Raw genomic sequence first — 25,857 nt, 5'->3', positions numbered from 1 at the left:
CCTTGTCAACAATATTACTACTCCGTGGATGAAACACAAGGTAAAAATATTATTGCTGTATAATCTGTGATGAATGTATCATCAAACGGACCGGTAGAAAAATGCGACCCCATTAATTATGCTGTTTTTGGATTTAGAATTGGACTCCACTCACGCTGAAATTGCTGAGTAACCTAGAGGTGTAGCTGGAATGAAGAACATGAGCTGATCTGAAAGAACAATAGAATGCAGCGTTATTGCTGCGGAATACGGAATGAAGTATGTGAAAGCATGCACTTCCATAGGAGACATGTACGCTCTTTTCAATTACAGCGCCACACATCCGCTCTAACACTAACGATCCACGGTGACATGGTATCTTCTACAAATTAACTTCACAGGAATCAGGACAACTTGAACAGTATCATCCAACATGTGAGAAAAAAAGAGAAAAGCAGTATTTGCGCAAAACAAATGTACCCTTAATTATGCCCATTTTCGTCTACGTTTATATATATATATATATATATATATATATATATATATATATATATATTTGTTCATATGGTGAGAATTCTTTTCGAAGGATTGTGCTCAAATGAAAAGAAATGAACGTTGAATGCTCAGATGGAACTCATACGCTGTAAAAGGAGTTTTATTTCAGAAGAAAAATCTTCCAACTTCCGATCTAATAGAAATAGGCGAGTTGGAGAGCTCGCATTTCAATATTTCAATCAGATAAAACTCCAAAATCGAAAAAAAAAAGCAACCATATCGTAAAAACACTCAGTAATGGTTAGGAATTTCTTTATTACAGTCGGATCAAAACGATATGAAGTTTGGTGGAACGTGAACGGTTGCTTTTGAGGTGGCGCTGTGGGGCCATTGCTCATCTGTGTAGTCTGATTAGAGTTAACGAGGGTCCCACCTCGAGCATCTCTCACCGCCTAGGCAATTACACCACGATGCAGATCGCTTTGATCGACTATATAATGATACAGATAGAATTCTGCTTACCGCAGTTGTTTAAAAGCTTAATTTATATGCTCATTTATTCCATTATCCTTGATGGCAGTTAAATCAAAATAAAATTGTTGCCAGCTTCGTTCGAAAAGTAATTCGAAAAGTAAGGTTGGAAGTGGTTACTGTAATGATATTCAAAAACGTAACAAAGTAACCGAACAAGTGATTGGAGGTTAATCATGTTTCTGTATAAAATTCTTTCGAAAACAATCTCTTCAACAGTATGTCATGCGGTACGAATTCAGTGAATGATGCATACAACAAAACAGCAGAATTGAATTCATCAAAGTGCGACGAATTGTTAGAGTATAGCAAGAAATACGTCAACTCCAAACTTCGTCACCATCAACACAATGTCTCTTACAATCCAACAATCTTAAGCGAAAGAATTACTAGTCGGTAGCGAACTGCAAACGAAAACATGCAATTTCCACTAAACAACCTAATTTAATCATAAATAATGATAGTAAACACTAGTCTGGCGGCTAGTGACAAACAAAATAGTAATGATAATCGGAATCAGTCGGGTTGGTATGGAGAGTGACGCTAATCGACACAACGAGGAAGGGCATCGACCGACTGACGAGAAGTCACGTGATGGTAGCCGGGACGACGCGCTGATCGCAGCGCCAGTGGACAATCATCAGAGCGAACATCCGGTCGATATCGATCAATAGACGAAGTAGTCATGAGGGGAATTCGAGGAACACGTCGTTGTGAGCTGGAGCGCTTATTTCAACTGATGTTTCCCCATCTTTTGCCGAGAAATTTATAAAAAACAACGAAACATTGAGAGAAAGATCTGTCGCAGATCTGCCAGCTGACCTCGCATCTATTGTAGCAGCGAATGAGGTGAGGTAGTGTAGTTCGAATGGAGAGGCACAAGTGTACTTTTTGCCTCAAGGACATCTTTTGCAACAGTCACACCGTTGCTGCGGCAAAGACGGACCCGGAGCTAGCAACAGTAAAAAGTAAGAACTTTGATAGAAGAAGGGTAATAAAGGGTGAGAACGAGAGAAAACAACGACTCAAACGTTCTGACCTAATAACCGCTCCCAAGTTCTCATTTTAAAATCAAACTGATTTTGTATTACAAAATTCAATTCCGTAGGAGTATTAAAATGGTAGTACCTGCTCCAATCTATAATACCTTCTTCAACAACAAGGTGAACTGGGTTGAAATCTCACGGGTTACGTGTGACTGACGTGGCGAGTCAACACTTATTCTCAACAAATTGTGGTTAGTAGAAAAATTAATACAATTGCCTGGTCATGGTAATAACAGATTTATTTTCAATGTGCGCTGACTTTGAGCACGAGACCTGCCCACAATCAAAAACGAAAACATCCGCGTCAATTCTGGTCGTGGTCGCGGATAACAGCGGTAGCCCAAGGTCGACGACCTAACTTTCACCGCAAGCCACACAGTATCACGCAAGAAGACTTATAAGCGGCCGAAGTCCTACTACTACGTAACGTAACGTAGACATTTTTTACTCACAAGCCCTCGATGTCTAGCATAAACAAGTCGACAAATGGGGAGTATTTAGTCAAAGCTACAAAGAATTAGGAACATACAGTCCGGTATACAAGGGCTTGAAGATTTGTGCAATTGCGCAAAAAAACTGCACTCGAAGAGGAGTGGGAAGACCTCTACTCACCACTGCAGTCCAGTTGGAGCTGGCGATGGTTTCACTTCGACCGCAATCGCAACACAATTACACCAGACTTCAAGTCGTCCTGTCCCGACTACATTTGAGCCATAAAAGTGTTGGCGAAGGGAAATTATTCATAAATACAGAAGACCGTCGTGCTTCTGTGCATATTCCTAGCCAGGATATGGATTATGCGAACGCACGAGATGATAATGTCCCGGATCTACGCTGCTGTCACGTTAATGAAGACAAGAGAAAGTTGAATCTCGTGCGTGATACGCTACAATAAGGTACGTCACAAATTCACACATATAGTACCTATGAAAAAGTTGGACTTTTCTGTAGACAATGATTACAGTACTAACTGGATTTGCAACATATTCTAAGATACCCACCTGTAACGAGAATAACGCAAGCGCAGAAGAATTACGGCACAAAAAAAAGATTATGCTGCTGATAAGGCTTTGAAGAACTGTCATAAAAATTGCTACTTGGGTCAGTCATAAAACTCGTATAGAACAATGAAGAAAAGATAATTATAAGGCACAATCGGTACTCACACGTATTGACCTCACATTTTTCTCCAGGCAATAAATAAACAACGTTGGAAGAAATATGTGAAGTGAATGTGAAACATCTAGAGAGAAGCGAGAAATGGGCAAAATCAATGTACACCAACGGTTACTCATATGCGATTCACTGCTGGTTGTCGCTGACTGCCACAAATCTCGTTTACTCTCTTTTTGAGACTTTTCTTTTCACGTATCACGTTTTTACGTCGCTTCTTAGTCATACTTCTCATGGTTGTCCCGAATGAATGTTCGTCGACATTCATTTCTGAGGGACTAATGTATTCGTAAACACAGACTGACGAGGTCTGACCAACACTAATGAACTGCTAATGCACGTTAAGTAAGACAAAAAGGCTGCAGAGGCACTAAATCAACGGAGAATTGGTTTCTGAAAACAATCACAGGAAAAAAAGCAGGACAATCGCGTTTACTTTCATACCGCCCAGAAACTAGTAATTCACAAAAATAGTTGGTGAACTGTGGCGAAGGTAAAAACTCAGAGTTCATTCACGTGGCTGAAATTCTCGGAACGATTTTAATATCCACGAAAGCGGAGGATAGTCTAGGACTTGGCTTTGGTTCTCCATCTCTGCCTACATTTCCAGAAAAAAATTAACAAAGGAAACAACCACAAAAAGCCAAATGAACTCAATATGACTACAGCTGGACATTTTACAAAAAAAAAAAGTAGTGTGAATAACCAAAATCTAGCCTACGCTTCACCAGTTCATGCGACAATTAAGGAATGCTCTAGGTTCGCTTTAAAAAAAAAAATAAACTCCTACTGCAGATTGAGATGGCAGAATGCTAAAAATAGTCCACATGAAAACTTACCTGAAGAGAAAGAGTGGAAAGCCCAGCGAAAAATGAACACTATTTACATTGCAGAGGAGGCCAGTGCCAATCGATCGCTCAACGTGCACAAGATTTTAATATCCCTCATCATAAACAACACAGAACAGCAGAATAATGCTAATATCACGATATTTGACTTTTGAAATTTTCAAATGAATCGAAAAAAAGTGGAATGAAGAAGAATTGAATAGAAGTGTAATTTTCAAAAGAGAACATTTTTATATTTTTACATTGCATTGAGCTGCAGACTTTGTTGACATAAGACGGTGACGAATGTTCCATACGTGTATCGTGAACGAAAGAATTTTTCTTTGACGTTTTTTTTCTGAAGGGAGAGTAACCACAAAGCTTCTCACCATTGCTTAACGAACAATATTCAATTTTGACTAAATCTTTTTCTATGAGCTAAGTTGAAGTGTTGAACACAAGCTCATCGTTGAAACCGTAAGGATCTTACCGAAATTAAGGAGTGAATTCCCTTCATAATCGAACAGATTTCAGACAACTTCATAAACCGTAAAAGCAAACACACGTACTTTTCCTGCATTTGCGCAAAACGTTATCCTGAGAACCATGAGTTTGCTCAGTCATAAAATCTGCTGCTTACTGAACCTAGGAAGAAAGAAGAAATTTCCCGGGAAACCAGGGGTATGAGTGGGAACTGTTCCTGCGACTGCTGTGTCAGCAGAAGATCGACGAGAACTAACCGGAGCGGCTACGAACAGATGATGCAAAGCGAATTAGGTCCGCTTGGACTAAAGAAAAAAGAAAGAAAACGACTTGGCGATTTGTTTGGCAGGAAATATTTCTAAAGTTTTTTTTTCCTTGCGATGGTGGATACGGAATCCTCACGTCATCATGAAGACGACATCACTTCAATCGACTTCAGAAAAGTTAAGGACATAAGTCGATAATGGATTAAGCCGCAGTTAGCGGCATCCGAGGAGACATGCGAACCGATTAGAACCGAAAGAAGAGGATTTTGATTTTCGTGGTGGGAAGGTTGGAAGAATGAACGCGAAGGAAGAGAGAAAGAGAGAGAAAGGAGGGCTTGCGAAACGCGACCGACGATCGATGGGATGGCGAGCGCGACGGACGGACGGACGGACTAAGCCCCCGAATGAGAGTGAGCGGAGAACGTTGACGGGCAGACTCTAAGCGGGGGGAGGACGGGGGACAGGGGACGAGCGGGTTCAACGTGAACGAAATGGAGTAGCAAATGTGGAGGTGGTAGATAAAAAAGAAAAAAAAACAAATGCAAAGCACTCACTGAATATGACGTCGAAAAAGGACTTCATGGAGCGAACATTATGCCATTCTAGAGCTACACTCTAGAGCCTTCATGTGCGTGTCACATGACCTTGGAGGCAACTCAGCTGAACTCACGTGAAATCTAATCGGAAGTCCTAGCGATGTGCACTTTAGTGGATGTTCGTAAATATTAAAGGTGTAGAAATGACTGTTGAGAAGGGAAATCCCAACTAGTGCTATTTTATACAGTATGTCTTTTGTACAGTATGCCTTTATTATCCTAAACAGGGAAAAGCAGCGAATTCTGTAGCGAATCGATCGATATCCAACACTTGGAAGAAGAAGAAGAAAAAAAAAGAACCGAAAAGGAGGTGAAATGGACAGGATGATTAGTTGACCGGCACACTCTCCGCCAGCAGTCGACTGAAAAAAAAACTTCTGATCTCCGTTTCAATGTCGAGCATCTCACAACGAATCTCATCTACAAATGACGTCCAAACCAAGCATATATCTCTGAAAACGTAACGAAACTCCTAGATCATCGGTTTTTAACCCAACCGTAGCCGCTCTTCCCTATTCTGGACGAGTTTTCTGTTCCCACCTGTCAGGAAATTCCTATTCACTAGATAGGTGCTGATGCGGATGGCAGGACATGAACTCCAGAATCCAGAAGTAGCGGAGAACAGCAGAAGTATGAACACACCCTCTTTTGATCCACAGTTACAACCTTTCGAAGGTCACAGCTCTATCCTGCTCCATCGCCAATCCATTCACAGCGGGATCACAGCACCGCAGCAGCATGCTCTGCAGTATACCACGAATGGTTAGGAGGTCTGCGGGAGGCGTCAGAGGTTGGGTTGTAGATTGCGGGGTCAGCGGTGGTTCCGTTCACCCCTCCCTAATCGTCCTAAAAAAAGACGTAGGAACCGTTTTAGTTCCTACGAGGAACGTTAGAACGCTATTCTGTGTATACGTTCTGGTCTCCTCAGCAACCTATTCACTGGTTTCACTTGAATAGGCAGCCGAGGAGAATTCACTGGCTTTCGACCGCTGCGCGGGTGGATGCGGCGCGTGTACAAGTTGCAACTAAAATCGGAGTTTTATACGCGGGTTTTTTTCGCTGCGATTAGGGAGAGATGAGCGGAACCACCACTGTTCCCGAAATCTACAACCTCATCTCTAGCTTTTCCAGCGATTTCCCTCACTACGTCTGATTCGTGGTATGTTGCCTTTAACGAGTCGACCATTGTGTTTGTTTCCCGATAGGAAGTCCGTAATTGGAGAGGAAAGAAAAAGAGACGAGTTCTCAGTCGGCGAACATTCCTTTCATTCCACAATCATCCTCACACAAGTGATCATATAACTTATGCAAGATTTGTAATTTCTTTAATTATAACTTATATTTTACAACAACTATAGATCATTTTTGATTTATTACAAGTTTAATTAATAATCTATGAAGAAAAAGACACGTCTAGGTTCGATACATAAAGAATAGTCATATTTTTCTTTCTCGCCGTCTTATTCTCACTTAGAACAATGTTATTTGACGAATAATAAAAGAACGAAACCAAATCTGCACTTATTTTTAATATACGTAAGTATGCAAGGCGAAAAACATCTTAATATTTGAATCGTGTAACATCTGGTGTGGTCCGTGCGACTACCACATAGTGAAGTCCAGATGCGAAAATTGACATCGTACGAGCTAAGGATCCTGCAGCCTTGTTTTTTAAGTCACGTCGTCCAGCTACTGCAACTATTGGGGAAGGAAGTAGCCTGTCATGTTTCAACTACTTGTTGGATTAACATTTTTGTCGTTTAATTGGTGCTATCGATACGCTAGGAAGTAGTAAAGCCGCTTAAAGTGGCAGCAATAACAACTTTTGTAGCTTCCGGGAAACAAATAACAGAAATTACGATCGACGGCTACAATTATTCGATAGATTTTTTGCTTAATGAGATATAATACGACATAAGCATGCATTTATTATAAGAGGAATCACTAGCTTTTGGATAGGCTATCGAAAACGTGTAACATGGACAAAGTAGGCGAGTTGCCGCGAAAGCTGCGCGGTCGCGGCGGTCAACACAGGCACCTGGTGGAAGTCTCAGTACGTTCTAAAATGGACCGCGCTGCATAGTCGGTTCCGGAAATTGCGATCTCCTTTCTTCCTTCAGCCATGCCCCGGATCGATTTACCTTAAGCGTTTGGGCGCTGTGGGACCCTCGCCAAACTCCGCACGTGGAGCTCCGCGGTTTTGGTGGTTATTGAGCGCACTGTTGTGAACAGGCAATAACCACCAAAATCGCAGAACCGCCAAATCTCAGCGCGGCTCTTAATTCCACGAGCACCCTAATGTGCTCGTAATTATCTGCATACAGGGATATCTGCGTAGGGATCGTGCTGTCTTGTACGTAAGAATCCACGCAATATTACACCATAAATCAAAAATTTCGGAGCGGACTGTACTCTGAGGGCTAGTTCTACGTTTTCTCGTCGAGAAAGCAACTTTATGAATAGTCCACGTTGAGTTGATTGTATTTGAGCAGAACGTCCCCCTAATTCCTGCCTTGCACTTTTCAATGAGTTGTCTTCTTTTCACGCTGCATATTGCTCGTTTCGCAACGTTTCGACGGTGTCGTTGCCATCGATTTCTCCTCTTCAGTTGGTGCTTTCAGAGAAATCCTTTAACGATCCCGAGTTCCAACGGGAAAAGAGTTAAAAAGTCGCCGTCCGGCGAGCTCCACCTGATTGATTTACAAGTGCAGTGAGGGAAAGGGAAGTATGTAATTGCGTGATATATGTCAGCTCTGGTTCAGTTTTCTTCAAAGCACTTTCGATGTCATGATTTACTCTCGGTTTTTGATTTACTTCAAATGGAACGTTCTAGAACTTCGGTCATTTCTTCTTGCTTCTCTGACAAATTGCATAGCTACGTCAGAGCCTTTCTCTTAGTAGATGGTGAGTAAATTCCGCAAGTGCTTCGAGCCTGGGACTCAGTGGAAAGGTACTCTAGATTCAAATCGCTGTTTAAAGGCATCACCCCACGGATCTGAGGTGGTATTTCAGTGGATATTTATAGGGGGGGGAGTATGGGTTTCCGTCCCCATTCAAACCCCGATTCCATACTGTAGAAAAATACGCCAAAACCAATAAGGTTTTTAGAAAAAGAGGAAAGCTGACTGTTTCGATGCGAAGCGCTGCGGAATTCATACCAGAGGTCGGTGCAAAGGTTACCCTACCAGATGAACATTTGGACATTAGGGCATTATTGTTATTACCGCACTTCGCTTAGTTATCTGGTTGAAGTGTACCGTGTGCAGAGCGACGTTTGTAGGCGACTTCGAATATGTTCAACCCGGTGGTCGCGACGCGTCGTTCTGTCTTCCTAGCACACACATTTCCTCTGCTCTACCGACACCGCGCTCACGCAATTATCGCCGACAAGATTTATCCTGCTCCGTACATCAGCAAAATTTACGATTAGATGTTAATCATTTCCAATTTCTCATCACACCTACCAACTCCATTAAAAATCGGAGTGAAGAGAGAAAAAAGAAGTTCTCTAAAGATAGGGCACGAATAGATAGGGTATGTATAGATACGACGAATGATAAAGGGATCCGAGAGAAAATAGCTGGAACTGTAATACTCTGCAATATTTTGGTTTTGATTTGTTATAATTTCTTAAATCGAAGTGTTGCAGACAAGTAGGTTTAAATAGGTGGAAGAATCGAAAAAAATGTTTGTATTGCAGAGCATTGACGTCAGGGCCTTGGGAAAATCCCGAAAGTCAAGGATGATAGGAGGGTTTGAATGATCCAGACGTCGCGAATGATCTGGGTTCTCCGCTCGGATAAAACTACTTTCTTCGGGTCTGAAACTGTGAATGAGGCGATGTTTTTATCTTCGAAGGCAAAATTAGACCAAAGCGAATTCCTAGTAAGCCAAATTATTTTTGATCATATATATTTTTTTAAATAGTTCACTTTGTTTGGACTATATACAGTGGGACCAAAACGACCGGAATTAAGGTGCAATCGCTTGAGCTGTGGTGCTCGGAGTGTGGAGCTCTGCCACTCGATTGGAGCCAGAGAAGGTCCCGAAGCGGGTGCAACCGTACACTAAAGCGATTGAATCAGAAGTTAGGTCGTCTGTATCTGACCGTATATCATTGTATAAGGACGAACACTAGAAATAAAGAACTTTTCCCTTCAAAGAATTACGTATGAAAATACATTGTTCGGAAATAACACGTTCCAGTCGAGTTGTTCAGGTTTGCCTTCGACGAAGCAAGTTTTTTTGCAGAGGTTCTCTCACGCAACTGAAGAGCGACAAGCACATATATGTATCTTGATTGTGTGATGACTGGGACCAGCATATGATTGACAAGGTCGTTTGATACGAACGACATTCCGCTGCACAAGAACGGCAGCATCAGAGAAACTCACGTGAATCCAGATAGAATGGAAGCTCAGAGCGGAGGAGCGGACTATGTTGTCGAAGCGGAGCAAGTGAATGATGCTCACTCAACTTGTTGGCAAACACAGGCCAATGGAAATAAGGCACGTTCGGAGGACGGGTTGGAAATGCGTGGCAGACTGTTGTGAAGATATGAATGCATTCTTATATGAAGGGATTTTCCGACACTTTAAAAGGTCCCTGTGCCTCTGTCGTTACTCAATCCGCTTCGGATTCTCCAACGTATTCTTTTTCGATTCAGAATCGTTGAAGTTTCAGAACACTTGTTGCCCTATACAATTGGGGACCAACAAGCGTTCTAAACTTGCAGGGGCCAACCCATGATCAAGTCAGTGTCTTCCCAAAGAAGTCTGACACCAACTTATCGATCCAGGAGAAATTGGTGTCGAGGAGTGAGGTGAGGAGTTGGTTGTACTAGAACGGTTTGGAACCATCGCTCATGCAGTCAGAGCCATACCTCTTGCAAACACCCACCCTACACTTTACTCCTAGTAGTAAAAAAAAAGGTTAGGAGCATAGTTTACAAGTATCACAACGAAATAGCACTCTATCAAGTCAATGTTCTCAAGTCCAGAACTCAGATAGGTCAGAAGCACCACACTAATCAGTTCGTCAGACAAAGCTACTGTTTACGTCCGACGAGACTAAAACGTAACTTGACATTAGAGTATACTAGTGATAGAACTCGTCATTGAAGCAACTTCTTACACCTGTACGAATGATGATAGGACACGCTTCCACGTATTCACTATATCTGTCTGTCACTCATTTCTGTGTAAAGTGTTGTTTCGTCAGGCGAAATGATCGTCCTAATGCTGTAGATGCATCCGACTTATAATTTTCAGTCTGGTTTTGCGTGTTTTTATTCAGATTCCTGTAAACTACGCTCTGAACACTATCCGCTGCTGGGGAACCCAACCTCGAAAATTCCCCCCGAAAATTCGTCGTCTTCGAGGTGTCTAGTGTTCACTTGCACCACAAGGCTAACGTGTACAGCTGAAACGCTTCGATATCGATTGAAGAAATCTCAAACACTACTCAACCAGTGGTTTTTTTTTCGCAATTCTCTGCCTTGTAGGATAAATGATTGCTCTCCTGAATCACATATGAATCGAATGAAGATTCAGGTGAACATCAAAACAGAAGCGGGACATTAATTTTGCAGCGGAGAGAATTAGATTCTCTGCGGGAATCGTTGGTTCCTAGTAATCAGAAATGCTCGCAATAATTTAATCTCTTCTCATTGGCTAAATGAGCCGTCTGGAGAGTAGCGGATGCAGTAAAGCTTGTGCTATCGAATCCCTGTGACACTCTGTGGAAGTTGAAGCAAAAAATGTAAATGGGAGAGAAGGTCCCACAAGGAATAAGTCTTTTTCTTCGCATAAACAAAACCAAAAGTAGACCATAGTGGAATGATTTTTATAAATAGAACCCTAACAATTCGAAGTAAGTGGCTATTAGGGACCCAGAACCGACTTAGAAATTAAAGAGATATGGTGCACATGCACAACTCGATATGTGAAAAAAAATGAAGTGTTACCAGTGCTACCGCATTCTGGTTTCGACTGGAAACGACTGCACCTTGTGCATTCCTAAACCAACCAAGCAATCTTTCCATTAAACTTCGAAATTTCTCGTCCAACCTATTAAGATCCTTCACTCAGAAAAATCCTAACCGGTTTAGTGGAAAGGTCCGCATTCGTTCAGAGTGAGTCAGAGGCGCGCTTTCACAAGTCGATTGGACAGTAATCAATAAAGCGATGGCGCTGGTGTTAGGGTAAAAGGTGAAATTTTCTACAACTATGAAATGATCGTAATCACGCATAACTACAACAGTAAAAAACGTTATTTAGAAAAAAAATCATTCAAAAGGGAAACAAAGAACTGCGAAGGGCTCCTTATCGTCACTTCCCAATCGTCACAACGACTAGTGGGGCCGGACCAGCACTGGACGTCCACCGACACGACGTCGTAACGTATCACACTGACAAAGTGCATTCGACGCTTGAGTAGAGAAATACTTCATACAAAAAAAAAATGCTTTACTGGATAACTGTTAGCGCAGTCTCGCGTTGCTCGTTAGCAAGAATACTGGCGTCATTAGTGAGGAGTTTTTTTTCGAAAGAATTTCTCTGGGAACTTCCCGTTGATTCAATTTAGAAATGAAAGACCAAAGTGGAACCGAGAACAGATTGAAGTTATTAAGTTATGTGGCACGAAATGACGCTCACTATTAGCGGAATTTGCAGGATTTGAGGGGAACTAAATAGCATATAGGATGTTGAAGCCCCATAAAGTAGTTGGTAGGATCGAAAATTGAAAGTCAATTCTCGATCCTACCCACGAATGAAAAAAGTCAACGAATGAGTCTCCAATATCAGAGTTTCGGCATCCTATTCATAACTGTCATGTCTCTCAGAATTCGCTGAATTTTCTTCTTCTCAAAAAAAAAAAACCGTAGAAATCGTTCTCAGGCATAAATTGAACTTTGGAGGAGGTACTGGTGTGTTGAATGTTTGAATCCAATGCATATTCACTGAGGATTTTTTTTTAACGAAACTGTTTCTCCATTGGGAATGAAGTGAGAAGGGCAGTGCTTTTCCAATCTGGGAAATGAGAAAGAGGATCCTGCTCTCCAGGAACCACCGCGATTCTGCTCAGGAACAGCGACAGAAACCGTTTTGACCATACATGATCGCATAATGCTCGAGAACCTCTTGTGGACTTCGTGTTCAGGTCCTGCAACGAAATTCCTACGCTTCCCTGCATTCCTGGACGGAATTTTCGCTAGACACATGTTGCTCAACACACGTTGAAATTTCAGTCGACACTTTTGTAGGACAAGGAGACACTTTTTTCGGTATCATTTATTGTTCGCGTTAAGCTGTATATATACAAAGTCTTGGGGCGAAGAAATTTAGTTATTTGCGTCAGAGGAGGACTAAAATCTTCATCGAGAAGGCCGTGTATCTGAACTTAGTATGAAACATTTCAATGACACGAGAACATTCCAATATTTTTCATGGGCGACAGATGAATCATTACGTTTCTTGCAGAGTTTTGCAACGATTTAAAATTCCTGCAGAGTGCAGAAAAATACGAGCGGAACTTCTCCCATTCATTGTCAACATCACGGTAAACGAAGAAGGCACTTCTTGACTTCCAAAGGTAACCATACAGTAATATGTCCGAAGTTGATCGTTCCCATTCGATTCTTAATAGAAGCCAGTTTTCAATAAATCTGGCAACGAAACTGCGTTCTACATGAATCGATGCCAGCAAAGATTTTCGCTATGCCGTTCAGGCAAAGCCTTAGAGAAAACAAAGCCTTTTTTTCATGTTCATCAGTCAGTCATTTTTGCATAGGAATCATGGTGCCGTAAATTATCGAGAACTTTCAAAAAATCAATATGCGGTCGAAAGACTAGCACGTACTGATCCACCAAATTTGAATTTTGAACAGTTCACTTTGAAATATTTGGGACAGTGGACATTTTCTATGGCGTAATTAACGGCATTTTATTCCCGAAATTGACTGCGTTTGAATATTTTAAAGAGTAGATGGAGTTAGGAAGATAGTTCATGAATATGAGGGTGAGTACGCTTATTTATCCATCAGCAATCCAGAAGAATGGATGAACCGGGTTTCTGTGTTCCGTCCCTCCAACGATACACCTTGTTACGAATGTTAGAACGATGCTAATTCGCAACGCGCCCTGAATTTTGCGGAAGGAGTAGTTTCTATTGCTTATTTGAGCTATGTTAGTTGGTTTGTAGACGTTGTACGACGATGGAGTTGCCCGCGTTCTGCCGCGTAATAAGTGTAATAGTTGCATCGTTGGGAGATATTATCCAACAAAGCTGTCTTATACGCTTTTTTCTAATCCAGAAGTTTTTTTTCAGGGGGTTAGTAGGAAGATTGGGTATGATCACGCCCATACTCTTGAAGTAGCCTCTACTCCTACCTAGTTTTGGAAAGGTTCCAAAATCGTCAATTTCGTGATGCGCTGCTTTTAACAAAATAATTGCTATTCTGCGAAATGGGCGTGGCATATGTGAAATTGCCGCATGAGACCTTCGATGAGCACAACTCTTGAATCAGTTACTTTTTTTTTGAAAATAAAATTCAGCCATTCAGATTTTTTTATGTATTGCATATTCTTATAACATCTGTTACTATCACATTGTCATATGCTATGTATTCTTGCCGATTACTGCCAATGTATGAGCTCATGAATATTTCCGGAGTAATGTGATTCAGTTCCTTAGTGAATACCTACTCCAAGAATGCTCGCAGCAATCACTAAAGAAAAAAGAAACAGCGGAAGTTCCTCCTTGAAAATCAGTCAAAATCACTAGGAAATATGTGAAGAAAGAGCAAGACATAAGACGTCCGAACTACCGCATGTCAGAATCGCTTGTTAAATTTTAAGCGTTAAGAGTTGTTCAAACGTTTTTTGCTTCGGAATTCTAGTTCTCGAGGAAATTTTCTTGATCGCATGCCTCAATGCTGTTGTATATGAGAATTATGTCACTTTTCTGCGTCAATCGATTGGTCTCCATCTTGACGATGAGGTTGAGATAGTTAAGAGCACTAAAGGAAAGGGTCAGGGAGTATGAGAACGATTACGCTTAATTCCCCTTGATGGTCCTGGGAAAAACGATGTCGATCGAATTTTCCTACGAGGCGTCTGAGAACGTGTCACGTATGCAAGCACATGCATTCTTGCCGCATCTGCCGGCGAGTGGGAGTGGCGGCGTCAGCGTCAGCCCACTCCCACTCCCACTTGATTGTCTGCTTGATAGAAGACGCGACGACTATGTTCACGCCCCTGTACGCAACGCGCTATCTGGTGCCTCGTAGTAGAATTCGACGTACAGTCTCCCACGCCTATTTCAGGACAATTGAGGTGAATTGAGCATGAATTACTTTAGTTTCTTGGAACACGTAGATATTGTATTGAACGCGGCTGGCAACTATCACTATCGTGGAATGGAATGGATTCTACTACCTTTATGGATGCAAGGAGTTGTGTTGATTGCGTTTTCATGTGGAAATCCCTTCCGTTAGGGGATATGTTATGCAATACGTTTTGCACCTTACGCGTCTGGATGAGGCCCAATACAAATTCGACACTGACGGTATGTATATCGGTCCGGAAGGATCCATTTTAGTTGCGTTTTTCATTTGCGTCCGCCACAAAGCACAGTTTTCACCAACACCTCCTCCTATTCATTATGCCTGTCGAAGGAGAACACATTTTCTGTGTTGAACACATTCGGCGACGAATATAAACGTCCACCCTATCCGAAACAACCGATCAACGAATTTCGTGGATATTGTTGGTGGTTTTCTTCTTAGAGATAGCGTCCATTTTTCCCAACACAACAACAACTGGCGGTTATATTTTAAATATTAATGGACTAAAATATTATAGTCATAAAAGTACCAGAGAACAAATAATTCTTCAAATGTTCTCTAAATTAACTATAATTAATGCCACAAAAGGGCTGGTGTGGCGCAGACGGATAGAGATCCGTTGTAGCCACATGGTCGAGGATTCGCTAGTGCTCACCAACTCTTTCATCCCTCCGGAGTCGATAAATTGGTACCAGACCTGTCTGGGAGGATAAAAACACTGTCTTGAGCATCGACTGGCCCCGTAATTCATTGTATAGGCCAATACGCGTTTACCAAAACCTCAACGATTAGAAATTCCAGTAAAAAAAACGCGTTGTCGCAACCCAAGTAGATTGATATCCTTTTGATGCCATAAATTGACTCCCTGAACAGAAAATTGTTTTCAGATCTTGATTAATGCTATGGATGGTTCCCATGCATCCATACATAGACCGATAGCGGATATGAAGTGATATGATACGATATGTTTACAAGCGACCTATTCATATCCACGGCCTGGGATGAATCATTTCACAGTCGACGCAGACCGAAAGACCACGACAATAACGAGGTCTCTCTTTGATAGATAATAAACGGTGAGCTCTTTTTTATCAGCGAAAAATCAGCACTTCCATATCTCTACATGTCTAAAAGTGACAGTTTAGCCGCCTACCTTATGAAGCTTCAATTCTTTGGAAAAATTATTTTTCTACTGATTATCGTAACAAACTCTGAGGGTTGGAGCTCAAAAAGGACCCAGCGGTCCAGATTCCGGAGAACATCAAAGGTGCTAACGACGCGAAAGACGACAGAAAATACCGTCATCGGGAACAAAAACGGAAGTATGCACATAATAAATTCTTTTTTTAACGAGAGTAACTACGTAATATCAGCTCACCTCAAACTCAAAATGAAGAAGATACAGCTGTAAAACAAAGACTTACATGTCATAATAGATAATCTGATTTTATAGCTCGAATCGATTATTCACATCCTCGTTGAGGCGTGTCGTCCCTCAAAGGCAGCATATCACGAATCTGAGGTGGTGCGGATTCCAGGTGGATTATTCGTATACGGGATAGTAGATTATGGAGAGGGGGTGATTCCGTTCATTTCTTCCTAACTGCCGTAAAAAAGGGCTCGGAAGATACGGCTTCGAGCGTTCCGGCGCGCTATTTCCTACAAGAAGTTCGATTGGAGCGCGCCAGCCTTGTGCACGCGCCGCATCTTCCGGGCTGTTTTTGCGGCAATTAGGATGTAATGGATGGAATCACCCGCCTCTCCATAATCTACGATCCCGTATACGAATACTCCACCTGAAAGCCGTACCTCAGATTCGTAGGGTGATGCCTTTCACATAGCTCTGATCAACATCTTCTATCTACAGTAAGAACTCGCACAGAATCCATCTCTTTGTCGCTGTTCCATGCCCTGCGAGTACTGACATCTCTTGAACTGCCTGCCGATGCGACCTTGTAATTCAGAAACGAAGGGTTGTTCCCACGGATTCTACTTCGATCACCCTAGGCACTTTACTTATCAGACCATGATCTGCGACGGTTTGTTGGATGATAGGGCTCTTTTGCATTATATGGGAGCCATTTTCCAAATAACTGTATGACTGGCACCATATAACTACGACAAAGTAACTGGTATGTGTCCAGAGTATATATTCGGGGCAAGACGACATGAAACACGGTGCAGATATATAAGCAGCTGCGCTCGAACTGGCGCGAACTGGAGCTAGCGGTTGGAATCAAGTTGGGACCATCGCGAACTGCAGCGATGAGTGGTTCTAGCAAAGATCTCACTCGATTGTAACCGCTATGCTCGAGCGCACCGCTTCAAGTGCAGCCGCCTAAGAACCGAGCTTTAGAATGTTTTGAACCCGCTAAGGTCAAGGGTAGATATAAGAAGCAGAACTACGTAGTGCAAGTAGTGAATCAAGCCCGCCTGTTCAGTCCCTGTAGATTCATGGTGTCATTCTAACATTTCCGATTTCTACTCGAAGACTGTCAAGTCCAAAGATTTCTGAGTCACGATTTACTCGAGAATTCCTGATATCATTAAGTTCGTTGTCCAGATGTCACTTCATTTTATGCTTCATATTATCGCGGTCGTTCTACTCAGAAATCACCTTCTCTAAAAAGTATCTTTTAACAATGGGAATTTTATTGCGACATTTATGCCGTATTGCGATTACAACTGAAAGAACTCAGTATTCGAAGATTTTTCTCCGTAGGAATACCGCAATCTGGGCGCTGAAGATGAACAGTTCTTCACATTATTATATGAAAAGTATCCTAATATTGTCTGAGGTACCCGATGAAGGACGGAAATATGTACTTTACGATCGTATAACAGTCCTATTCGTTTAGCATTCTACGAGAGTTATATCTTTTCGATATGATCAGCATCATATGTTCTTAATATTGACGACATCGTGAAGGAATCTATCCAGGAAAAGATAGGTTTAGGGATATAGATCACGCGAATGAGCGCGATTACGCTCAATTTCCCCCTGATTACCCTGAAAAACGGTGTGAAAAAAAGGGCGCTGTCGCTAGTACTCTACTACAAAGCGTCTAACAACGTGTTGCGAATTCGTTCGCTCCGTATTTCTTAACGAGCGGGCAATTCATGGGCTGCTTCTACCGTTTTTCTTGCTCGATGGCAGACGTGACGATTTTCTACACTTGCATTCGTGAGGTGTCGTGAGCCGCTTCATAGGAAAGTCCTATCGGAAACACATCTTCTCACGCCGTTTCTCTTCATAATTACAAGCACCATCCCATGTATCCGGAGTGGTATGTATTTCCGATGGCTAATGACTATACGGGGTCGCAGATTGCAGAAACGGGTATGATAACGCTCATTTCTTCCTAACTGCCGTAAAAAACGGCCCGGAAGATGCGAGATGCGTACACGAGGGTGGCTCGCTGCAATAGAACTTCGAGCGCTCCGGGATCACGTTCTTTAGAAGTTCTATTGGAGCGCACCACCCTTTTCCAGAAATGAGCGGAGTCCCACCCGTTTCTACAATCGACGACCCCCTATAGACTTTGGCCATCGGAAATCCAAATCACCCCAAATTCGTGAGGTGATGCCTTTAAAAAGGATTGAGAGTGATCGCGCCCATACTCAAAATTTATACCTTAAATCATACAACTTCAATAGCTCCTTAAATCAAGAATAATAATAAAAACACATCATTCACGTGGAAAAGATGAATTGATGATCCCAAAAGCTCAAATTATTCTTGAATCGCCCTAATACATTAACATTACAACAACGAGATTAACAGTGTAGTGCAAAATGAAGGAAATCCCAATGAACAGCGTCACTTTCAACGCATTCAACAACGAAAAAGAAAAAACCTCTCAGAAAACAAAAAACGACATAGGGCCTTTGATATCGGGACAATCAGCGCACTTTTGTGTGCCCCCCAGCACTCCCATTTAAATGTGAGAAATTCTCTCATGACGAGCGTGGAGTGGAGAATACATTTCCCTAACTGAAGATGAAAGTGTCGTGAGTGGCAAAATAATGACATTGGTTTATTGTTTATCCGACGTTACTTATTGCTCGACTCAGCCATTTTCAGAATGCACAGGCCTGCCAAAAATTACCAAAGCGAACATTAAAGGGATTCTTACAAGGTGTAGTGGAAAAACAGAAATTGATGGTCAAGATTTCGATGCAGCTGAATCAGGAATCAGTGAAGAGGAAACAGAAGAACTTTTCCGAGGAAAAACCACTGTTGGTATGTGTATTCGTATAGTTGGAACGGGATTTACAAAGCTTGATCTGAGCTCAATTGTCAACATTGAAGTTACAGGATGTAAAAAAGTTAAGGAAGGTCAGTTCATGTTGCAATTCCTTCCTTCTGTTTAGTATTCAAAAAAAATTTTTTAGAGAGTTTTCCTGCACTAATTGTTGAGAACAATAACCGTTTGACCAATTTTATACTTTCTCCAAGAATTGTCATTCGACATCAACAGATCTTCATGTCGTCAAGAAATCTTCCTACTATGAGAATACGACAAAACCCATTACTGGAAACCATCGGACTGTTAAAATATGCTTTCAGAAGTTCCTCGGAAAAATTCGAAATCCTTGAGGAAGGCGGTAGGAAAGAAGTATACTGATTTTTGAAATCTTTCTCATCTGTTAACCACATTACGGGAAAAAAATTGGAGTGTTAGATATTTTAACTGTCGTTTTGCTCTACTGGACTCGCATTTTCATTTGTATTGCATTACGGACTGCTGTGAGGACCAACATACACAATGTGGTAGACAACAGTAGGCATAGACCAAGATATAATATATGAAACGACATGAAGCTTGGTGCAACTGCGTAAACGGCTGCGCTCGAAGCGATACGGTATAGCTGACGATTACGGGCGACTCGAACTGAAACGACGACAGAAGCTAGTGAGGGTCCCACCTCGATTCCAACCACTAGCCCAATCGCTACGCTTCGTACGCTGCCGCTTACGCAACTGCACCGAGCTTCATGTCGTTTTGGCTTGACCATACCGTCTATGAATCTAAGAGGCAAAGACCATATGTGTATTGGTTAGGAAAGATCCGCACATTCAATAAAACAGAAACAAATGTTGATAGTCGAATTTAAACAACAGCCAAGATTGTTAACAAAATTTATTACGGCTAACGTTTCGGCGTTGTCGCCTTCGTCAGAGCCTGGAAAGTAAGAACATTTGCAATTTATCCTCTCAAATGCCTCATCCAGAACAAGTCATCATCCCCTAGGATATTACACCCGGAAACAAAAACCAAAAAAGCCCAAATCGTTGTGCCTACCTTAGTAGCCGTGTTGCCGTGATGTTAGCGGATATCCGCGTGGTGCTATCGCTCCGTTGATACTGATTAGGATGCGACCCGCATATGACCCCGTAGATCATGCCCGCAAAGGTCTTGATACAGAGCCAGCTCGTTGGTCACGACTAAGCACTCTTCCTTTCTATTCATTTTTGGACTTTTTGCATTTATCCAAAACGCTTCTAAAGTTCTGCGAGCTATAATTTCGGGTTCGTACGATAAAATTGTGACAGCTATGCAGAAAGGAACGTTTTCATGACATTGTCTGCGGTGAACTCCGAGGGGAGTTGCTGCATTCGATTGTTTCATCCCCCTTAGATGTTCTTTAATGCCTAATACAAAAGGGGCGCCCTGTTTCGCCAATGTATTGGTCCCCACATGTTTTGCACGAAATTAGATAGACTACACCAGAGACCATGCAGTCCCCTTCCCGAATGGACATATTACACAGTCTGGAGTGAGACAGAAGCGGTCGTACATTCTGTTTCGAATTAGTTGTTTTTTGAGATTTGTTGGAGGTATTTCCACAACTCTCACTTGGTCCTCGAGACCGCATTTCACCAGACTAGCCCGTACAGCTTTACTCAGGTCGTCGGTCATGAAGGGCAGGCAGAAATTGATCTTATTCGACTCAACCAGTGTGGCATATTCTCGCTGCGCACCAAGATCTGGCTTACGTGCTACGTTACCAATGTAACCGTTAGAATTCGCGATGCGTTGCGCTAGGTTGATCGCATCGATCCGCTCCTGGACATCTGATGTCACCCTTACGGCTGTCCTAAACATGTTTTTAACCACAGATTTCTTAGTTTTCCAAGGGTGAGCGGAAAGACAATGAACTAGAATGTTTTTGCTGCTAGGTTTTCGGAACCATCGTTTTCGGAACAATTTTATCGTACGAACCGTAAATTATAGCTTGCAGAACTTTAGAAGCGTTGTGGATAAATGCAAAAGGTCCAAAAATGAATAGAAAGGAAGAGTGCTTAGCCGTGACCAACGAGCTGGCTCTGTATCAAGACCTTTGCGGGCTTGATCTACGGGGTCATATGCGGGTCGCATCCTAATCAGTATCAGCGGAGCGATTGCACCACGCGGATATCCGCTAACATCACGGCAACGCGGCTACTGAGGTAGGCCCAACGATTTGGGCTTTTTTGGTTTTTGTTTCCAGGTGCAATATCCTAGGGGATGATAACTTGTTCTGGATGAGGCATTTGAGAGGATACATTGCAAATGTTCTTACTTTCCAGGCTCTGACGAAGGCGACAACGCCGAAACGTTAGCCGTAATAAATTTTGTTAACAATCTTGGCTGTTGCTTAAATTCGATTATCAACAAGTTGCAATCTCTATGCCAAGATTCAAGGAAAGTCGAATTTTCGCACTTCTAGAAACAAATGTATTACCACCATTATTATATTATTATTATTAGTATTATTTATAACGGGCTGCACATTGCTAAGTCTGTAGATGAACTTTGAACAAATGTTTCCTTTGTTTTTGTTTTCTTTCCTGAGCGGACCATTGGAGTGTAGCGTCGAGATTTGGAAAGTGAAATACTTTATATTTTATACGCATTGTTTATCTGCCTTTACAATGTGACTCGTAGAAAGAGTAACGAGGATCTCCAACAAGCTTTTTCTTTTTTTTTTCTTTTTTTCTTATTTAGCTTCTTTTTTTTTTCTTCTTTTCTATTTAAGAACATTTTCTCTATTTCAGAATGTCAATTTACGAAGGAAGTGGAAAGTTTTAATGAGCTAAAGCAATGCAGAATTATCACAGGAGATTTAACGTTCTCGAAATCCATGGAAGCAGATCCACCTGCACGTTTTCGTATGTATAAAATCAACGGATGTCTACGAATAAATGGGACAAATATTAAAAATGTCGATTTCTTGGCAAATACTACCAGTGATGAAGTAACCTGTAGTTCTGGTAGGCACGGTATGTGGAGATCTGTATAGTTGCTATTACTCATATCCTCTTTGTTCCATGATTATCACTTTAGCGTAGGCAGTGTATCACGAAACTGATGTATTTGACATAGCATTCTAGGAAAATATAGTGTTCGGAGTGTAGAGTTACGGATATGACCTCAACAGCTCATTCTTTGATTTTTCTTGGACAGGTTGTTGAGAAGATCTCATTGACTTTCGACCGCTCGCTCATGGATGCAGCGCGTACACAAGGGTGGCGCGTTCTAACGTACCTCGTAGGAACCAAAGCCGTTTCCCACACTGTTTTTCGGGACGTTTAGGAAGAATTGGAAGGGGCTGCACTACTCGTAGCAGTAACCCCGAACTCTATGTTTTCCCACAGGTTTGCGTCAGTTTCGTGAGAAGCTACCTTTGAATGATGTAGGTGGTTTACGTTATACAGTAGGCCCAGGACGACATGATTTCCCTGGAGCGTTGGGAGCGAGTTGACACAGCCGCGGGACCCTAGCTCTTCTCTGCAATCCGACTGGAACTGGGGAGGGTCTCATCACGAATGCAACTGCGTGCGTAACTTCAGCGCAAATCAGATCGTTTTGACCTGATTATAGTCGCTTCTCTTTTCTGCAGCGAAGTGTGAGCAGAAAATCATGTTTCCCTTTGTTTGATGCATATTCCTTCTGTCCTCCGTCCGAGCGCGCATCGCGGTCGCGCAGATAAACATATATCCCGACACTCCTATGTATTGTCGCTATAACGCTTATTGCCGAACAATACAGAACAACAAAACAACTGTTGTAGCTAAAATCGGCCTAATTGTACGAGTTACATTCAAAGTTACAAAGTATTTTTTGCTAGTAATTTTATATACGTCTTGAAATTGTAAACGTACTACAGAAATCCACAATAATAAACAACTTTGTGTAAAGAAGGAATTGTATAACAATGAAAAACTACACTTCAAGAATAATATGCATCCGAGTTGTGGTGGGTTTTTTTTTTCATATTCAGATGTTTTTCAAAAGTCTACCTGAGAAGCAGTAATGCGTTTTGTTCCAGAGATTTCTTGCAACGCAGAGCCGCTTACAAAAGCAAATTTGAAAAATTTTCAAGCCTGTAGATCAATTCTGGGAGATGTGGAAATTAAAGAGTGGTCAGGTGCGCCCATCTAATGGGACACGGCACGGTGACGGATAACTTCAAAAGGATCATCGTAGTTGAAATCTAGATCCAGATGGTGTTTCGGAACTCATCGAAGTTTTCGGTAACGTGGAAGAGATACATGGGCAGCTGAGATTAGTCAACACTTCAATCAAATCCACATCTGAGCTGTTTCGATCTTTACGGATAATCGATAGTACTGTTTCCGGAGGTATCGAATTCTCATGTCTTTCTATACAATATGAAGGACGAACTTTTTGTTTACAGGTGTCGGTATTCACATAGAGGACAATCCTGAACTTAACCTTATAGAGTTGAGATCTGTGGAGAGTATCCAGTCAGGCAACCAAACATCAGTTTTTATTCGACAACCTAAAACCTTGATAACACCTGTAAGACCTATTTCATTGTTTCATTGTTTAGATGATCTCCATCATGTTCATTAAATTCGTCATGGGTTTTCATGAAAGATCCTTAAGAAGAGGAATACCTAAGACAATTGTTTGCAACTTATTTCCTACGGTATACTCCTACTTTCCGCACTGTATTCGACGGTTATACGCGATCATATTTTCTCACCAAATTTCGATGATGAAAGAAATTAATTCCAGTTGAGACTGAAAGTAGCAATTTCGGAAGTTTGATCACGTTCATAAGTGCGATAGTCGGAGCCGGTGCTCTGACCCCCTTCACTTCTGGACGGCTGGCGAAAGGACCGCTTTCACTTGAGCTGCACCCCATGAGCTAAACCCCCTTCACCTGAAGAGGGTCCGGCTTCTCCCTATTGCACTTATGATCACATTGAACTATTTCTATGTAGTGACTGTGAGCACGACTGATTGTACTTCTCGGATGGAGAAATATCTGCTTTGATATACTAGGGCTAACGGGTTAGAAAATCTTGGATGAGCTGACTTCTTATTTGTGGATAAAGCTTTCAGAAAGGGTTTGAATAAAAATGATCCTAATATTTGAACTGGACGACGCAGCCGCAAAAGTAAAGTGACTGAAAAATCGCAATCTTCTTTTCATTTCCCATTCGACCATTAACATATAGACATTAAAAGCTTGTGTAATGGGACCCCGTCAAGAATAAGCAAACTACTAGATCCGTTCAAAAGATCAGAGAAAACGGCGATGCTTTTATGTGATCTCATAATGCCGTGTCAAAACGACCAGGCTCATGGTAGAATTGCGTAGATGGTTGCATTCGAAATGGAGCAATGTTCACTCCGCATGTCAAGGAGCTAGCTGCTGAGGGTCCCAACGCAAGCGCAGCCACTTACGCAACTGGACTATAAGTTAGAGTCTGGCGCGAGTGTACGCCGTACATTGTACACTCGTGTGTACCTTATATTAAAATGTTCCGATAAGATGGTAGGCACAGTAAGGTCAAAACGGAATGAAGCTCAGTGCGGTTGCGTAAATGGTAGAGCGTAGCGATCAGGATCGACCAAGGAGCCTTGCTAACCCCACACATTCTTGCAGCTGCCAATGGTCGCACGTGGATCCTAACCGCAACATACACCAAGTTGTTTCAAGCGCAGTCGCTTACGCAACAGTACCATCACCTCAGTTCACGTCGTTTTAACACAGCTGAAGGATTAGCAACCTTCGTTAATCACGTCATCACTCGGAACCCAGACCGATTCCATTGATCCGATACTACACACTTGCTCAGTTCATCGAATCTCTGCCAGGACCAATTTACTAGACGCCAAGCACTCTTGTACGTTTTTTATCCTCACCATAGGCGGTTTTTTGGTTTTCTCAAAACGAAGTGTACATGAAACGTTAAAAAGTACTTAGCTTTTTTCCCGTAAGCCTTACCAACATGTCTTAGTGAATATTTCAAAATATTCCGAGCGCTTACGGTATTTAGGAAACGAGTTATCAATTGCGTACTTCTACTTTTGGAAAGGTGGAAATTGAAGCAGTAGTCAGACATCCGGAGGAAGGAGGTATCAGTCACGAACGTGCTATTCTGCTTCTCCAACATATCTTTCCTTCTTTTCAGGACTAGTAGTCGTGTACGTGCTTTACTTTGGTTTGCTGATCCTTCTAAACATAGCTATGGCCATACTTTTAACCTTCCTGCTTCTGAATTTGAAGAAGGTGTGTGAATCGTTACTACCTTAAAGGTATCACTCTACGAATCTGAGGTGGAGTATTCGTATATGGCATAGTAAATTATGGAGTTATGGAGAGAGGTGTGGTTCCGTCCATTTCTTCCTAACTGCAGTAAAAAACGGCCCGGAAGATGCGGCGCCGCACAGGGCTGGCACGCTCCAATCGAACTCCTTGTAGAAAACAGTGCGCCGGAACGCTCGAAGCCGTATCTTCCGGCCAGTTTTCTACGGCAATTAGGAAGAAATGAACGGAATCGCCTTCCTCCCCATAATCTACGACCCCGTATACGAATACTCCACCTGAAATCCGCACCACTCCAGATTCGTGGGGTGATGCCTTTAAAACAAAGGATGACAAACGAGGAAGTTCTATGCGACAACATAGTAATAGGATAATAGTTCCAGGGCAAGAAAAAGCGAAAATCAACGTTGAAGTCCAAAGCCCAGAACAGCAAGTTCCAACAACAGAGTCATTAAGCTCCATCAGTTATATGACAGTCAAACTCATCATTTTCATAATTAGCTAGAATTTCAACAATGAAGTGAACGTTCATAATTAGCTAGTATT

The 25,857-nt window shown here is 42.0% G+C and overlaps 3 protein-coding genes across 6 annotated transcripts; 2 read left to right on the top strand and 1 right to left on the bottom strand.

Moving 5' to 3' along the window:
• Window positions 1–1,535: 1,535 nt before the first annotated feature.
• On the top strand, window positions 1,536–2,946 carry RB195_009251 (uncharacterized protein; the record flags this gene model as incomplete). Of its 2 annotated transcripts, XM_064189719.1 has the most annotated exons (2): window positions 1,536–1,661; window positions 2,521–2,946. In XM_064189719.1, the coding sequence occupies 2 exons, from the start codon at window positions 1,536–1,538 to the stop codon at window positions 2,944–2,946; spliced, it is 552 nt and encodes a 183-aa protein (XP_064047301.1). The 2 variants fall into 2 exon arrangements, with proteins under 2 accessions (XP_064047301.1, XP_064047302.1); XM_064189718.1 differs by lacking the exon at window positions 1,536–1,661 and having other exon boundaries at window positions 2,689–2,946.
• Window positions 2,947–9,805: 6,859 nt separating this feature from the next.
• RB195_009249 (uncharacterized protein) lies at window positions 9,806–25,766 on the top strand (the record flags this gene model as incomplete). 3 transcript variants are annotated; one of them, XM_064189714.1, is made up of 15 exons in its annotated part: window positions 9,806–9,921; window positions 10,080–10,218; window positions 10,692–10,776; window positions 15,888–16,064; window positions 18,827–18,985; window positions 19,061–19,081; window positions 19,138–19,350; window positions 21,785–22,009; window positions 22,897–22,986; window positions 23,059–23,157; window positions 23,228–23,371; window positions 23,428–23,552; window positions 25,043–25,121; window positions 25,178–25,275; window positions 25,695–25,766. In XM_064189714.1, 15 exons carry the CDS (start codon window positions 9,806–9,808, stop codon window positions 25,764–25,766), a joined length of 1,842 nt encoding a protein of 613 aa, XP_064047297.1. The 3 variants fall into 3 exon arrangements, with proteins under 3 accessions (XP_064047297.1, XP_064047300.1, XP_064047298.1); XM_064189715.1 differs by lacking the exons at window positions 9,806–9,921; window positions 10,080–10,218; window positions 10,692–10,776 and adding exons at window positions 14,467–14,655; window positions 15,809–15,818; XM_064189716.1 differs by lacking the exons at window positions 15,888–16,064; window positions 18,827–18,985; window positions 19,061–19,081; ... (7 more) ...; window positions 25,178–25,275; window positions 25,695–25,766 and having other exon boundaries at window positions 10,692–10,784.
• RB195_009250 (uncharacterized protein) lies at window positions 20,469–20,852 on the bottom strand (the record flags this gene model as incomplete). Its single annotated transcript, XM_064189717.1, has 1 exon — window positions 20,469–20,852. One exon carries the CDS (start codon window positions 20,850–20,852, stop codon window positions 20,469–20,471), a length of 384 nt encoding a protein of 127 aa, XP_064047299.1.
• Window positions 25,767–25,857: the final 91 nt, after the last annotated feature.

This window comes from Necator americanus, chromosome III, assembly GCF_031761385.1.
Source record: "Necator americanus strain Aroian chromosome III, whole genome shotgun sequence".
Classification (NCBI taxonomy): domain Eukaryota; kingdom Metazoa; phylum Nematoda; class Chromadorea; order Rhabditida; family Ancylostomatidae; genus Necator; species Necator americanus.
This window is presented reverse-complemented; position numbering and strand designations above follow the sequence as displayed.